General features: G+C 36.3%; 1 protein-coding gene across 1 annotated transcript; it reads right to left on the bottom strand.

The window, feature by feature from the left end:
• Positions 1 to 5,214: 5,214 nt before the first annotated feature.
• slc13a5a (solute carrier family 13 member 5a) lies at positions 5,215 to 15,097 on the bottom strand. Its single transcript, XM_073824133.1, has 12 exons — positions 14,843 to 15,097; positions 13,294 to 13,422; positions 12,947 to 13,083; positions 12,685 to 12,872; positions 12,179 to 12,362; positions 11,933 to 12,055; positions 11,633 to 11,845; positions 10,323 to 10,429; positions 9,976 to 10,097; positions 8,297 to 8,458; positions 6,065 to 6,202; positions 5,215 to 5,800 (listed from the first exon to the last, which is right to left on the bottom strand). The coding sequence occupies exons 1-12, from the start codon at positions 15,044 to 15,046 to the stop codon at positions 5,675 to 5,677; spliced, it is 1,833 nt and encodes a 610-aa protein (XP_073680234.1). The 5' UTR covers positions 15,047 to 15,097; the 3' UTR covers positions 5,215 to 5,674.
• Between the last annotated feature and the right edge of the window lie 3,172 nt (positions 15,098 to 18,269).

Genomic DNA, 18,269 nt, shown 5'->3' with positions numbered 1-18,269 from the left:
AACAGAAGACTGTGAGAAGCCGACATGGGTGCCGCTCTGTTTGCGCCAAATTTCATCTGCTGATCACTGATCACCCCAGGAAACAAAGCAGCAATAAGGATAATCCTATCAGGGGAACAATGTGTGATTTGTGCTGAGAGACTCATAAAAACAAAGGGTTTTGTCACCTCTGGCCGAACCCCTGGCCAGAATTTGCTGATACCGGAAAAGGGCAATCTTTTGAGATCGCCCCCCTCTGAGATTCTCCAAAAGAACCAGTTGTCCGCTCACTCGTGATTCAAGTTATAAGATTAAATTGATTGAGTTAGGAATGAACTAAGGAGAACGATTGATTCCAGACTGGCCACTTCGGCCGCTGAACTCCCCATGACCCTCTTCAAGCCTATGGCCTTTCAGACACCCTTCCAAATGGGACTCACACCACATGATTAAATGTGCTAGCAAATATGATACAAAAAAAAGAAAAGAAACAAAGAATGCTATTTAAATCACTTGAACTTACTATGCAAAGGGATAGGGCATCCACCTTCCCCCATGTTCAATGCTTGCCATGTAATTGTGTCTTTTGCTATGCCTGGGGTTCCTTACCAAACAAGTTGCCAAATGAGCATCCTATATGTAACATGTACCCATGTTTACTGTTGAATGAACGATCGTGATGAATGCAGCTCGCCTGAATGAATGAGAAATTGATATTGTGTACACTTTATGCATTGTAATAATTTTATTGCAGTTAATAACAAAACTTGCAGAGATAGGGTCATTTTGAGTTTTGAGAAGGGACAGCCCAGGGGCGTAGCTCCGCCCCGCAACAATATCCGATTGGCTCCAAGCATCATGGGGCGTGCTTAGCGGCACGTTTAAAAACCCCATGGTGACAATAGTTTGTGGCCTTTCGCCTGGCTCAACGCCTTTCGTCTCTTGTGGTTTGAGTGCGTCCCATCTGCACTCGCCCGCTGGACCAAGCACGCGATCGTGCCAGCAGACTCTACAGAACAGCGCTTGAACTGCCCGAACTGAGCGAGAAGAGTCCAAGAGTCCTGAAAAGACTGGTAGCTCTCCTCTGCAGAAGATCGCCTGCTCAATTCAACTACAAGGTGTTCTTGCCCTCCAGAACTCTCCAGAAACTGCAAAGACTTCTGACCCGGCTTGAACCGTCAGAGCCTACGCGCCTCGCAACTCAGGCGCCCGCCAGACTCTGAACGCAACAACCCGCGTAACCAGGCAACCGCGGCCAGAATAGCGGTACAGCAACTCCCATTGCCCAACCCTCATCTACGAAGGATTCCCAACGACGTCACCCAAAGACTGACCAGCAACCAACCAGAAAACCTGCCGAGACGAGCCCACAGAGGAAATCCCCATTCGGCACGAGCGCAAGTAAACAGGGTCTCCCAATCTTGTTGAATCTGGTGCGATATCATTTAAGTTAGATCTCTGCTTTTGTGGTTTTCGAAGGTTGCGATTTGAGAGCTAGTAGCAGTACTAGAACAATCTTGGGGTTTTTAAAATCCATAACTTACTATTTCTGAAACTGTATGAGTGCGCGTGTGAATGTGTGTGTATGTGTGTTTATGTGTTAGTAGCTTAGATTTTGTATCCTAGAGTAGTTCATTAAATCATTGTTTCATTGTAAAAAGTTGTCTTGACTTTTATGTTCACAAAGTTTCATCTTTGCCCAGATCAAGCTACCTAGCTTTAATTTCCTAAAGTAATAATTCTGTTTATTTATGCTCCTGACCATGTGCGTAATATAAACTTTAAAATTGTTAAGGTATATTGATTTGACCGATTCGGTGGACGAATGGTCAAGAAACATAAACTATTAATTCTAAATCGATTTTCATGAATCTTTCGATTCGATTCATTATTTGAATCATTATAAACTTGAGCATAATTCTTACAATGTTAACTCCTGCACACCATTTTTTTTGAAGATCTTCAATTATTTTCCTTCTATCCTCAGTATATCTATTGCACTGAATGAGGACATGTTCTACTGTTTCTCTGACTCCACACCCATCACACAGCGCTGTTGGATGTTTTCCTATTATATTTAATGTCCCATATGCCCCAGCCTTAGTCTTGAAAGAACACAGTCTTCCTTTCTACTCCCTCTTGAATTCCTTCCTTTATTTAAACATTGATTGTATTGAGTAAAGATGCCTGCCCTTTTGTTCATTATCCCAATAGAATTGCCATTTTTCAGTTATCTTCTTTTTAATTATTGACTTAAGTTCTGTTTTCCTATACATAATTTGCATATCTATACCTTCTTTTGCCATTGCCTGTTTTGCTAAACGATCTGCTTCCTCATTTCCCACAACTCCTGTATGTGCCGGAACCCACAAGAACTGAACTATCTTATTTGTCTGATGTAACATATACAATAACTGAAGGATCTCCAAGACAATGTCTTGTCTAGTTTTAAACCGTTGGGTGTCCAAGCATACTAAGGCCGAACTTGAATATGAGCATATTAGTGTTTTATTTAATCCCATTTCATATACTGTAATCAATGCTGTCATAATTGCTAGCAACTCTCCAGTAAACACTAATACTTGATTTGAAATTCTCGTCTTTCCTGATACTTTTAATCTTGGGATGATGTATGCTATTCCCACCTGGCCACTTGGATCCTTAGATGCAAGATCCTGTATACACTTGTATATACTGATCATAATTATTCCCAATATACTCTTTTGTCAAATCTGCCTCTTGTAGCTCTTGAGTTTTCACTTGACTTTTTTCCAATAAAAATAAGTCTATATCTGGATGAGGTAAAATCCATAAAGGTGTTGCCGTAAAATTTCCGTTGGAATAACCTCATACTTATTTAACTACATCCATGATAATCAAACCGAAGCTATTAACTTGCTTTTCCCATGCTCCCAACTTGCCTCAAGTAATCCTTTATATCCTTTTGCCCTATTAAACTTTCTCAATTTGTCAATAACAGTTGCATCCTTCGTAGATGAACTGGCAGCTCCACCATCTCGACCTGCATCGCTGGAACTGGGGAGGAAGGATAAGCTCCGCAACAGATTCTCAAAGCTTGTGACTGAATCTTTTCCAGTCTTCCTAATTGTGTCTTAGATGCTGAACCATAAGCAATACATCCATAATCCAGTATTGCTCTTATCATTGTTGAGTAAATTATTTTTAATGACAACCTATCAGCTCCCCACTCTCATCCTGAAATACACCTCATAACATTCAAAATCATTTTACATTTTTCCTCCATTTATGTATTTATGAGTACTCCACATAACCTTTGTATCAAACCACATACCTAAAAATCTTATCACTTTAACTCTTCGTCATATAGATACAACTTTAAGTCTATATTTATCCTTTTATTAGTAAATAAAATATATTTGGTTTCATCCACAGAAAATTTTAAACCCCATTTATGAGACCTTTTCTGAACATTTAATAAGAATGACTGCATTTTATTAACGATGTACTTGACATTCCTACCTCTCAACCACAGAGCTCCATCATCTGCAAACAATGATTTATTAATACTTCTCTCTATAGTTGCAAATACATCATTAATCATAATTATAAATAATAAAGGACTAATGACATTACCTTGTGGTGTTCCGTTATCACCCTGCTGAAAAAACCAGCATATGCTGGTTAGGTATGTTTTGGTGCTGGGATGCTGGTTTTAGCTGGTTTATGCTGGTCCTTTGCTGGTTTATGCTGGTCCTTAGCTGGTTAATGCTGGTCCTTTGCTGGTTTATGCTGGTCATGTTGCTGGTCAAGGACCAGCATAAACCAGCAAAGGACCAGCATAAACCAGCAAAGGATCAGCATATACTGGCTAAAACCAGCATCCCAGCACCAAAACATAGCCTACCTAAACAGCATATGCTGTTTTTTTCAGCAGGGCAATAATTCCTTTCCTTGATATTTATTCCCCAACCTTTACCCTAATATTTATTTCAATTAAAAACTCTTTAATCCAATTATATAACCTACCACCTGTTCCATACCAATCCAATTTAATCAACAAACCTTCTTTCCATAACATACACTATATTGCCAAAAGCATTCACTCACCCATCCAAATAATCAGAATCAGTTGTTCAAATCACTTCCATGGCCACAGGTGTATAAAATCAAGCACCTAGGCATGCAGACTGTTTTTACAAACATTTGTGAAAAAAATGGGTCGCTCTCAGGAGCTCAGTGAATTCCAGCGTGGAACTGTGATAGGATGCCACCTGTGTAACAAGTCCAGTCGTGAAATTTCCTCGCTCCTAAATATTCCACAGTCAACTGTCAGCTGTATTATATAAGAATGTGGAAGCGTTTGGGAACGACAGCAACTCACCCACGAAGTGGTAGGCCACATAAACTGACGGAGCGGGCGCATAGTGCGAAGAGGTCGCCAACTTTCTGCAGAGTCAATCGCTACAGACCTCCAAACTTCATGTGGCCTTCAGATTAGCTCAAGAACAGTGCACAGAGAGCTTCATGGAATGGGTTTCCATGGCGAGCAGCTGCATCCAAGCCATACATCACCAAGTGCAATGCAAAGCGTCGGATACAGTGGTGTAAAGCACGTGTTTTCTGGAGTGACGAATCGTGCTTCTCCATCTGGTAATCTGATGGACGAGTCTGGGTTTGGCAGTTGCCAGGAGAATGGTACTTGTCTGACTGCATTGTGCCAAGTGTAAAGTTTGGTGGAGGGGATTTTGGTGTGGGGTTGTTTTTCAGGAGCTTCAGGCTTGGCCCCTTAGTTCCAGTGAAATGAACTCTGAATGCTTCAGCATACCAAGACATTTTGGACAATTCCATGCTCCCAACTTTGTGGGAACAGTTTGGAGCTGGCCCCTTCCTCTTCCAACATGTTTATTATAATTTATTCAATGTGATGACATTTAAGTAAGTTTATTTTTAATATGCCTTATTTGTATATAGAATATTGAATTGACTATTTTTTGCATAAATTACACTTTTTCAATTTGTTTTATTATTTGTTCAGATGACAGGAAACAATATTCATTTAAAATTATTGTGTGGTGAGCATTGCCTTTATACTCTCAATGCCCTTTCTAAATGTCCTAAATGTACCTTATAGTGTACCAAACACACAGACACACAAACACACATTGGTTTCGGTAGGGAATACCACGTACACACACACACACACACACACACAAAGTGTACTGATTTTAAATACTGGGAAAAAAATGCTACAGGTGAAAGAACTAACATGGTGTATTTATTAGTAGGAATATGAACAAAATACGTTATTTTAATTTACATAGCTTAATTGTATATTGCAATAGTGAGAGTTTTAATTAGTCTTGAACTGTACAACTGTCAAAGGTGTACCCAGCTGTCCACTGTTAAGAGGTATCTATATCTATATATTTGTGCTTTACATGGTATCTATATGATTTTAGCCTTTTGGTTTTCCACTTATATTCCTCTAGCTGCTTCTGAAGCAGCTTTAATATAGTATGTATAACTGTTCACAAATTTACATCAATAAACAACAACTGAACTGCACAATCACAGTATAAATGATGACACACTATCATCTCCAGTGAAACCGGCCACTGGCTCTGACCCTGTCTGGCCTCCTCAGTTGAAAACATGGTGAGAATAGTGCTGAATGGTGCAGTTTGACAGCAGATTGATGGTGGGATTCAGTCTATCACACTTTTGTAGTGTTTGCCCAGCTGGGGAAGTTGTCTAAACTGAAGATAGCTCTGCCCCAGCTGTTAACAGCCAAGGTAATGGAGAGGATGCCGATGATATTCATGACAATCCCTGTCTTGGCCTGCAGATAAAAATTAACATTTCGATAACTGACTTCATAAAAGTGAAAAAAATATCAGTGCTTTTGTCATTTCAAGTTCTACATATCAAAAATATTCTTCAATTGATGAGATTAATATTATTTAATTTTCAGAGCAGTAAATTTTTTTCTAAGGTTTTATAGTGCATTTAAATCTATGTCTATACAATTCACTCTGTATTTCAGATATAGCAATTCCTAGTAGGGCGACCGTTATATTTTCAAAGACTACTTATTAACACTCACCATGTCAGATACTTTCAGGTATCCGTATGAGAAGACTATAGCGTTTGGAGGGGTAGCCACAGGGAGCATGAAGGCAAAAGATGCACTGAGGGTGCAGGGGATCATAACATACAGAGGATTGACACCTATAGACTGAGACTGATAAAACAAAACAATGTACTGTTAAACCAGCAAGTGAATATATATATATATATATATATATGACCCTGGACCACAAAACCAGTCATAAGGTTAAATTTTACAAAACTGAGATGTATATATAATATGAAAGCTCAGTAAATAAGCCTTCTATTGATGTATAGTTTGTTATGATAGGACAATATTTGGCCGAGATACATCTATTTGAAAATCTGGAATCTGAGGGTGCAAAAAAATCAAAATCCTGAGAAAATCACCTTTAAAGTTCTCCAAATTAGGTTCTTAACAATGAATATTTCTAATCAAAAATTACATTTTGATAAATTTACAGTAGGAATTTTACAAAAAATCTTCATGGAACATGATCTTTACTTATTTTCCTAATGATTTTTGGCATAAAAGAAAAATCAATAATTTTGACCCATACAATGTATTTTTGGCTATTGCTACAAACATACCCCAGCGACTTAAGACTGGTTTTGTGGTCCAGGGTCACACACACACACACACACACATATATATATATATATATATATATATATATTTTTTTTTTTTTTTTTGATGAGTTTCTTTATTAATTGGAACAGATTTTTAGCATTACATTGGAACAGAATTTTATCATTACATCACTTGCTCACCAATGGATCATCTGCAGTGAATGGAGTCGAAACAGTTGATAGAAGCATCACAATCCTTTTTACTAGAGAAGCCAGTATTAAGTGTATGGGGACTTGTATTTTAGCTGTAAGCAACAACATTAAAAATGTCCTGATGGATTCATTCCTTACAAACACAGCTTTTCACTTCACAAAATGTTTATTGATAGACTGGTGTCTTGTTGATTACATGTGAATTATTGTGATGCTTTTATTAGCTGTTTGTCATTTTGATTTTTCCTTTTTTTATTCTTTTTTTTTTTTTTACATTTTGAAAACATTTTTAAAATATTAAAATTCTACTTTCTACAGTGATCTGACTCTGTTCTCAAAGCTCAGTTGTGTTACAGGTAACAAAGGGAGATATAGATCAAATCACTGGCACATACAACAGTGTCTGCGTATCTGCCTACAGCAATGGGTGAATTAGCAAGTGAAGTTAAAATCCCCCTTCCCCCAATGCCTGTTCTTTCTCATTATTCCTCCCTTTTTTTAACCAGACAACAATGGCACATCTCCATGGTTCTCCCATATGAGCCACTTCAGCTTTAGCCCCCTACAAATCCCTCCATTCACAGGCTCCCTTGCATAGGCTAATTCATGAGAAGAGGGCAGGATGTGCCAACTGCACAGCAAGAGACAAGAAAGGTGAAACCCAGTGAGACATTAATGGAGTAGGAAGTTGTGCTTACAAATAAGTGTGTAAAAAACCTTTTCACAATTAACTTGTTTGTATGTATCTAATATAATACTGATGTCAGATAAACTAATACATCTTTCATTTCTTATAAAAATCAATTTAACTAACATGTGAATTCAAATTTGTCTCACTATATTGCTGAAACAACACAAAACCATGTTGACAAGATTTAATAAAACTGAATTAGTAATTCACTGGACACTACACCAGATAGATAGATTATTAGCATGCATATTACTAGAATATTGGCCATTTATTAGTACTAATTAAGCACATATTAATGCCTTATTCTACATGACCTTATTCTACATCCCTAATCCTACTCAATACCTAAACCTAACAACTACCTTACTAATTAAAAAGCAGCAAATTAGGTATTTATTGAGGGAAAAGTCATAGTTAATAATGAATAAGTGTTTCCTATTTTAAAGTGTTACCAGAGTCTCTTATGCTGACCAAGACTGCCTTTATTTTATATTCTGTAAGATTGTAAAAGTCTGTTATTTCTGATTAATTAAATGTGTCCTTGCTGAATTAAATTATTAATTTGTAACAATTTGCAATAAAATAAATGAATATGGTCTTTTGGTGTGGTCTTTAGTGATATTTTGGAATGAATGTCAGTTCTTAATTATTGAAAAGTAAACATTTTTATGAATGTGTCCTGTGCACCTTCCCACGGCTACAACAGTGTACAGGGAGCATGCAAGTCATGGTAAATATTAGAAATGTACATACCATAGATGCAAGTATAGGCAGAAATAATGTTGCTGTGGCTACATTGCTGGTACATTCAGTGAAGGTAGCTATCATCAGACACACAACAATGCCAATTGCCCAGGGAGGAATATTCTGAAGAGGTGACATCTGATTTCCAAGCCATTGTGACAGCCCTGACACCTGAGCATTGACCCAACAAAAACAGAATGTATGACGATTAAAAAGGACCTTTTTATAGTGTTAAAGAAACTGCAGATTATCTTTAGTTTATTTTTGTTTTTGTTTTCCTCCCCTTAACACATTATATATTGTCTTGCAAGCTCCATTTATAAACAGTTTAGAGACAAGTAAAGTCTTATATATAATCTAGTCTTATATATATATATTATTACATGAAGTAATAATTATTTAATCCCCTCCTGATTTTGTACGTTTGCCCACTGACAAATAATTGATCAGTCTATAATTTTAATGGTAGGTTTATTTTAACAGTAAGAGACAGAATAACAACAAAACATTCTAGAAAAAAATGCATTTAAAAAGTTCTAAATTAATTTGCATTTTAATGAGTGGAATATATCAATCAATAACATTTCTGGCTTGTTTTAAACAAGTTTGTTACTTGTTTAAAAGACACCTGTCCACAGAAACAATCAATCAGATTCTAAACTCTTTACCAGACCAAAGAGCTGTCCAAGGATGTCAGGGACAAGATTATAGACTTACACAAGGCTGAAATGGGCTGCAAGACCATGCGATTGGTGCGATTATTCGCAAATAGAAGAAACACAAAATAACTGTCAATCTCCTTCTGTCTGGAGCTCCATGCAAGATCTCACCTTTTAGAGTTTCAATGATCATGAGAACAGTAAGGAATCAGCCCAGAACTAAATGGGAGGATCTTGTCAATGATCTCAAGGCAGCAGGGACCATAGTCACCAAGAAAACAATTGGTAACACACTACTCCATGAAGGACTGAAATCCTGCAGCGCCCACAAGGTCCCTCTGCTCAAAAAAGCACATGTACAGACCCGTCTAATGTTTGCCAATGAACATCTGAATTCAGAAGAAAACTGGGTGAAACTTTTGGTCAGATGAGACCAAAATCGAGCTCTTTGGCATCAACTCAACTTGCCATGTTTGAAGGAGGAAGAATGCTGCCTATGACCCCAAGAACACCAAACCCACCGTCAAACATGGAGGTGGAAACATTATGCTTTGGGGGTGTTTTTCTGCTAAGGGGACAGGCTCAAAACCTTAATGACTTGGAGAATATCTGCAAAGAGGAGTGGGACAAAATCCCTTCTGAGATGTGTGCAAACCTGGTGGCCAACAACAAGAAACATCTGACCTCTGTGATTGCCAACAAGGGGTTTGACACCAAGCACTAAGGCATGTTTTGCGAAGGGTTCAAATACTTATTTCACTCATTAAAATGCAAAACAATTTATAACTTTTCTGAAATGCATTTTCTGTCACTCACTGTTAATTAAACCTAGCATTAAAATTATAGACTGATAATTTCTTTGTCAGGTAGCAAACATACAAAATCAGCGGGGGATCAAATTATTATTATTATTATTTTTTTTTAAACGCTCAGAGGATTACTCTTCGAAACAAATAAATGTGCTATGCAAATAAATATGTCTTGGATTGAATTGACTCAAACAAATACACAAAAACACCTTTGTTGTACCTCACTGCCCTTAGCCAGGGCAAAGCCTCCCCCTAGCAGGAGGATAATGCTCCATGGCATCTTCTGCTGTGTCACCTTCCATGTCAGCAAAGTTGGACTGGGTCCATTTTCCTGCTGGTGTACTATAGACCACAGTCATTTTTATTCTTTTTATTTATTCTTTTATTTTTTAATGTATATTTTTATGAGAGAAAGAGAGAGAGAGTGTGAGATAGAAAATAAAAACAATAAAAGTAACAAAACAACACAAAATTAAAAGAATGAACAGCAGCGTGACTGTGGTCATTGAGAAAAAAAAATAGCTTAATACTTTACCAAAACATTTGCTAAGCAAGTGTTTCACTGACCTGTCTCATGGCTCGGTGTTCTCCAGCAGCATAAACATGGTGGTTTAGAGGGAAAAACAAAGAGCAGAGCAGCTACAAACACCGCCACCGTGGCATCTGTCACAAACCTGCACAGAGGTGAGCCATGAGGTTAAACAAAGGGAGGGTTAAAAACCACAACACAAAAGGTGATTTGTTTTTACCTAAGGTTGTATTTCATAGCTCTTGTGAGATTAGGCTTGCATTGCTGTTATATGTGATGATATAGAAAAAGAGATTCTTCATAGTAATATAACAATTATTACATATGCACTTGCTCATGAACTTTAAGTGTGTTTGTGTACTTTCTGTTTTCTTTGGGTTTAGACCTTTCACCCATAATGAATCTCAGTGTTTTCACAGTTTTAAATCCTCAATCTCTTTGCATGTGACCACCATCAGGAAATGTACACAAATGTTGTTTGCAATGTGGGGAAACTCCATTCACATTTTTGCTGGACATTTGACCTACAAATAGGAACACGCCACAACTGATAACAGGAGAACACCTTGTTTGTGTTAGGCAATAGTTCAATCTGTACACTACACTGAAATTTCTATTACTTTGTTCAATTTTATAGGCATTTTGCCCATAGGCCTGAGTTCATTATATTAATGTTTTCTCAACATTACGTCTATTTTGTCATGTTTTTGTAAAGTGTTTAAAGGTAAACATAGAAAAAAAGGAGTTTATTAACCTTAAAAGGGTACCGAAAACATCTGATATTTCATTTCGCAGTGAGATTTTGAAATAAAATTTAACTGTCTTTGGTTACAACCAGTTACAACCAGCGCTAGTAGTGTTTGAAAATGTGAAGAAAATGTGAAGAAAAAGTGATACTACTTTGCAAAACAAGAAGATGAGAATGTCATCGATGCAACAAAATAGAATATGTCATGTAATTTTAAAGCAAAACACTGTTACATGTACTTTTTTGTGCTTTGATTCTACATTTTTCTATATTTCTCATTACAATATTACATCGTAAAAAAAGTATAAAACAGAATTTAGTACTTCAGGAGGTTGGAATATTAACGTTATTAATGTGTACAGTTTTGTGGAAGGTCACCAGGGCTTTGCTATGCAGCTATAATAGGTAATAAATGTAAGCTTGACTGTTTAAAAAAGTTATAATGCACCTTTCCTCAACAAACTGTATTATTTAAGATACAGTATCATTAATGTTCATAGTTCAAAATACTCAGTATGATAATTGTATTAGTGACACTTGCCTTAGCAAAAACACCACTAAAATGTATTCTGTCTCATTAATGTTGGTGTTCATCCTTACTCTTTTTCAGCATTGAAAAAGTGTGTCGCCCAGCCATCCACAAAGCCTGGATCACGAGTGAACCAAAGCACCACCAGGAGGATGAAGAGGGCAAGCACACTCAGCTCCCCAAACATCATGGGACCAAGACTCCTGTGCTCCTCTTTGATTACATTATAGGCAGCAATCTCCTTCTCAGTCTTCACCGTCCCACAGCCCCATGTCTTTCTGAAGCTTAAGTCACACATTACATGTATATTATATGGTGATATAGGTGTATATGATGCAGCTAAGTTTGATTCATTGGGAAAGGATACTCACTTTACACCCAGGAACACAATCTGTAGCCACAGCCAGGCCAGCGTGAGCATGATGATCATGTTGGGGAAGGCAAATCCAAACCATGATGCAAAGTTTATGATGTCAGGATTGTCTGGGAACAGCCTGTAGGTCAAACAAATGTTAATTTAATATACTAATACAAACGTAAGTAAAAGGTACATTCTTGTGTAATATGTGTACATTTTTCTCAAGTTTAGGAGAAAAACTGCAATGTAAGGTACCTACTGGTTCATTTGTCCCATAAGAACAAGGTTTGGTCCCGTGCCTGTGAGTGTGGCTGTCCCACCAATGCTAGCTGCATAACACACACTTAGCATCAGGCCTCTACACATGTTTAATCTTTCCTCCGCTTCTCGAGAATGCTCTTCCATGTCGGATTCCATTGAGAAGCTGTGGCCATTCAGAGCCACTGTGTACAATAAAACAGAATTTGTTTTACTTTCCATTATAAGTGTTATATAGTTATACAATTATATTGTTTTGGTGCAATACATATAAAATTTGAAACCTCATAAACCTGCCTGCATAAAACATGAAAATGCCCTTAGACAGCAGTTAACCGTGCTGTTAAATCTCTTTAAAGTTACCAATACACGAATATAACCAAAGCAAACCTAAAATACTAAAAATAAATTCTAAACTGAGACCATGAACAACTAAACTAACCGAATGTGTTAAGATTATCCATATTTAGTCAACTAAAGGCATCATCCATAGGATTTTTCTCTCACCCTGTCTATCAGTTTGTTTCTCAGGGTTTTTCTCATCAGTCTCTGGAGTGGAGGTCTGCTCTTGTTCTGCTGTGTTGTTGAGTTGCTCGAGCACAGCTTGAACAATGGGCACCATCATGGCTGTTGTAGCCGTGTTACTGATCCACATGGAGAGGAAGGCTGTTACACCCATGAAGCCCAACATCAGCCTGCAGAAACGTAGAAGAGGTCTTACTAATATTGCTGTTAATGAGAAGATTCCCAGAAAATTATAACTGCTTACAGAGCAGGTTGTACTCCTACAATGAGCAACACCCGGAGTGCAATTCTCTTGTGTAGGTTCCAGTGCTCGACAGCTACAGCCACCATTAGTCCACCCAGAAACAGCATGTTGGTGTCCTTCAGATACTGCATACACACCTGTCAAACAGATATTAGATATTTGAGATACAAAATTTGAGTCACACACATAATGAATGCATAAAGTTGAACTAAGTGGTGTATAGGTAAAAAGAAAAGACTGAAAATAACACAACATGCCATTTTTTAAAGCAGGAGACACTGACAGTAGTAAAGTCAGATATACTAGGATACAGGATGACTTTGGTTCATATAGGACCTGAAACCTACATCTTTGGACTCCATGATTCTGAAGAAAGGAAAGAGTACAGCTGGCAGGAGAGCAGTGATGGCCAGTGGCAGCACCTCGGTACACCAGTACACTGCCATCAGTGCAACGACATACGCACATGCAGCCTCCTGCAGATGCAAAGCAGAGTGTGTTATATCAGTATACATTACCATTTAAAAATTTGGGGTCAATAAATAAAAGGTTTTATTCAGCAAAGATTAAATTGATCACAGGTGACCGTAAAGACATTTATAATAAAATTTCTATTAATCAAAGAATGCTCAGTTTCTGCAAAAATATTTAGCAGCACAACCATATTCAGCATTGATAATAATAAGAAATGTTTCTTTAGAGATAGATACATACATCATGTTTAATAAGTACAATTTTCTGAACCACGATGGAAGAACACTTAATTTCCAAGAATTAATTATCTGAGAATTCCATTCCATTAAATTCTTATATTCATTCAACTTTTTGTGTGGTGTGTTAATTAATTGAAAGGGAGCTAATGCCCAACTCTGTGGCATGGCAAGTTACTGTAAACAGTACATTTTAAAATATGTTCAATTCCTATGAGAAATAGACCAGGGTTTTACAAACTGGGGTCCGGGGAAAAGCTCAGAGAAAACTGTAAACACCTTAATTTGTTGAATCTGTCATTGATGTTTTTATAATATTATGTATAGCTATCTGTATTTATATTTTAAAGAGGAGGTCCTTTGCAATGGAATCATCATATTTGGGAATCCCTGGCATTAAACAAAAAAAAAAAAAAAAACATGGAATAGGGAGGTGTTAAACTTCCATCTAAGCAACTTAGAATTTTAATGTGTAACTGTATGAATGTTTTGTTTTATGCATTATGGCTGGATGTGCTTGGATGGTACTTAAGGCATGCATAAGGTGCAAAGTTCTTTTCGTTATTCAGTCACTTAGAAACACTAAATTACAACACAGCAAAAAATATCTGATAACATTCAGATATTTGTGTCAAAATAATGCCATAAAAATCTTAACACACTACAAATTGTTATCTTGATCTTAACTATAATATAACAATATAGTCAACCTACCTGATTCAGATATTTATTAAAAAATAATATATTTTTTGTTCACTATCAATATCTGAATCAGGTAGGTCGACTATATTGTTTCTACAACGTTTTATACTATCTTTGATTTTATTAATTATTAAGTACCACGACAAAAAAAAAAAAAAAAACACTTTGTGACAACAAAGGGTTAAGACAAAAATAGGGCATTGTGTGTTTGTGGTGAAGGAATGTGTCGCCCCAGTGTCACGCATGGTCTCGTACCCATGCCTGCTCTCCAAGATACAGAGAAATCCAGGCTAAAAGAACTTCAAAAGATGCGTAAAAAGTTCTGACACAGGTTTTAGACACACTTGACTATGTCAAATCACTCACTGGCCTGTGGAAACGACACAACAGTCGTAAAAAAATATTTATGGAACTTCAGCTTTTCAGCTAAACACAATTATTGCCTATTTTAAACATTTTACTTGCATCATAAGATTAGACTTACCTTAGTTCCAATGACAAGTGGCAAAGGAAGTAGAAGAAACGGGGTGCAAAAGAGAATTAGTCCATTTTTCATCCACCATACATGTTTCAGTATACGTAAAGCCATCATCATTGTCTTATGATAACTTAACAAGAAAAGTCTAAAAAAAAAAAAACGGGGGGAAACTGCGCAAAACGTATATGTTCTGATCTGTGAATAGTGCATGGGCTCGCGCTCTGTCACTGTCTTTCTCTCTTACACACACACTCACTCACTCACACTAAGCGCTGCACACATTGGAGCACATAATTAAGCGCGTGCAAGATTTGTACCTTGCCATTTTGAATTATTAAAGATTAACCTGCGAATTTCATCATCATAGATTTGTCAGCATAACTTTACTGTCACTTAAATATATTTGCTTTTTGGAAATACAATCACATATGTAGTTCTTTCAAAATAGCTGACGGACAGTTTATAGAGTAGCTATCCCAAACAGGATAAATGATTCAGTGACTTTCATGAGGGTCAACGTCTTAAGAGAATGTATTTTTTTGGCATGCAACCAAACTATGTTTTAGTCTAAAATATGTCCTAAAAAGTTTTTGGTTGTGGGTTCTTGCTAACACGTTATAATAACTTTCATTAATAAAATAAACAGAAATGTAAAAAAACATTGTCTTCTCAATGGACCCACTTAATATGGCTCTGATAGGTATCTGCTCACAGGAACACAAAGTTTGAGTTCTTCTATATTTTATCTTCTTTACTGTTCACAAACCCCTAAATTCCTGATTGATAATTCTCACAAAGATCTTTGAAAGCAAAGGACCAGCACAGCCTGAAGGAAGGTGAGATTGGATGGGGAAGAACAAGGGGAAGACAAGAAAGTGCTTTTGTCCGAGTAGACTTGAATGACAGAGAGATAAACAGTGGGTACACACTGCTGCCTTTGCTGAAACTCTACACAGAACCAGCAGGGAGCCAGACTCACAGACCTGCTGAGAGACTGACAATAGTTCTCTGTGTGAGGGTGAGGATGAGGTTTCCTTAAGTCATCACCTAGTTGTGGGAAATCCTGATGAATCCATGGTTTTGTGTTGCAGGTAAACTTTTTGCTGCTGCTAAAAAAAAAAAAAAAGAAAAGAAAAAAAAAGAAGAAAAAAAAAACAGAAAAAATTCAGTAGCCAGACCGAATACAAAAAGTCATAAAGAGATTATGTATTTATGATACAACCAAATTGTGTAATAAAAAAAAAAAAGTAACTTATTTTTGGATAGCTTTATTTATTTTCCACTAGATGCATATACGTAAAACAAGGACATCTTCATGTTTTATAGTTCTCCAGGATGGAATCGTGAAATATTTAACAGACAATACAAAGTACAATGTAATTTTCAAAGAAACATTAACTGTGGTCATTTGCAGAATTTTTCATTCATCTTATTTAGCTGGTCTATACCTAGAATTTCCACAATTTACAAATACATAGCGTTACAAATGTAATCCTTATTATCAAAATGTTAGTTTAAGCATTAACTAACACTGACTAATGGGTACTTATTGTAAAATGTTATCAACATATTTATAGTTGCTTAAACTGATTAAATGTAAATCTTGAATACAAAGTAAGTCTCTTTAGATGAAAGCATCTGTCAAATGCATAAATGTGAGATATTAAAAATGTTGTATCAGCCTTTTTGTATCAACTGCAGCAAAAAAAGGAAAAGAAAAAGAAGTTTAAAAAAGAAACAGTTGTTTACAATTTAGACCTAAGAAAGAACAGTGGAATGTTAAGAAAGAAGTTGAAACTCTCATTCCGATCTAAATTAATTTGAATTAAAGTGGCAAACAGAATGTAAAATGACTAAAATGGTTATTTAAAGGATTGAAAATAAATTGTTTTGACAATTAAAAAAATAATAATATGAACATAGTAAAAGTTTATTTTTAAACTAGAAGATAAGTCTTAAATTTGAAAGTTTTGCACATATGTTACAGACTAATTTGGATCAGAATGAAAAAAAAAAAAAAACATTTCATGTCTTAGAATGCTTTTACCGGTTGAATTCCTTTGAGTGGCATTAAAAATATTTGACCCGTACAGACTACTGTTCCCATTCTTGTCTGTGTAACTGCTTATGGTAATAAGCAGTGGCGCAGCTAGGAATTCTGGGCCCTATGCGCGGAATTTGATATGGAGCCCCCTGAAAGTGATTGGGTGGGGAAATTGTTTTTTGAATGTGTACAAGCATGTCTTAAAAGACCCATATGCAAACAGAGACAGTCTGTCTTTTGGACACGTGTTCCCACGTCTTCACACATTCTTTTATTTAGCTGTGGCGCCCCCTAGAGTCAAACATGGAGCATAACATCTCAGTGACACATTTTACTATCCTAAAGCATCTGGCCAAAAATCACACAGCTATTGGACATTACTGTTGTTAGTGTTATTGGGCATTAGTTACACTACTGTTGTTTGGTGTGCTTTGAAAGTGACCTGTTGTTGACAACAATGTTAATTTCACATCAAAAATCATATCCACCAAGGGTCTGAGAGTAACGCAATTTAAATTTTCTATGTGTCCTGTACATGTGGCAGAATTGACAATAAAGCTGACTTTGACTTTGACTTTGCTAACAAGAGAGCATAACATATCACAATAAGAATAAGGCTAGCCCAGTATATTCTCTTATTTATATTTATTTAGTTAGGTATAATATTAGGCCTATGCTTTAAATGGTTATATATTTGTAGTCATTTAAAGAACTTATTAATTGTAATCCTCAATACAAGTACTAAAAGTTAAGAATAATTTGCTAACCATGACTTTTTTTGCAGGTTGAGGCCTCATTTTGAATTAGTACGGTGGGCATAGAGTTTAATGGGGCGGGATTAAGGATTCAAGGTTTTGCGTAGGTGGAAAACTGGAACAGTACAGGGTACACTGGACAAATAAAGTCCATTTTAAGCTTTTGAAACTACTTTCAAACATGATATATTCTTGTAGTACACTTATTATAGGAGGATATAATAACATCCTAGAAACTTGGCAAAAAATGATTTGCCTTTTCACAGTATTAGATGTGTATAATTACACCAAAGTTCATCAAAGTTAGTCTATTTATATAATTTAGATAATTAAATAATTTTTGCTTGTTTGTTTATTGTTCATGGTCAGGGTATATACAGGTAATTCAGTGCAATACCCCATTTTATTTGTTTGTTGATTCTTTTTCATTTAACTGAAAATATGATTCATTTTAATATAATTTATGTCCTTGGAGCAACAAACAACTCAATTATTGTTTGTACTTTCTTTTTCTTAATCTAAATAATATATTTTGGTGGCGATTCGGTGGGCTTCTTGACCCGATCACATATATTAATATTTACATTTAAAACTAAATGGTGGCACAAGTCAGTGGATGATGAAACATTAACCA

Source organism: Garra rufa, chromosome 19 (genome assembly GCF_049309525.1).
Source record: "Garra rufa chromosome 19, GarRuf1.0, whole genome shotgun sequence".
NCBI classification, from domain to species: Eukaryota; Metazoa; Chordata; class Actinopteri; order Cypriniformes; family Cyprinidae; genus Garra; species Garra rufa.
Note: the sequence above shows the minus strand (reverse complement) of the source record. Positions and strands in the feature narration are given on the sequence as shown.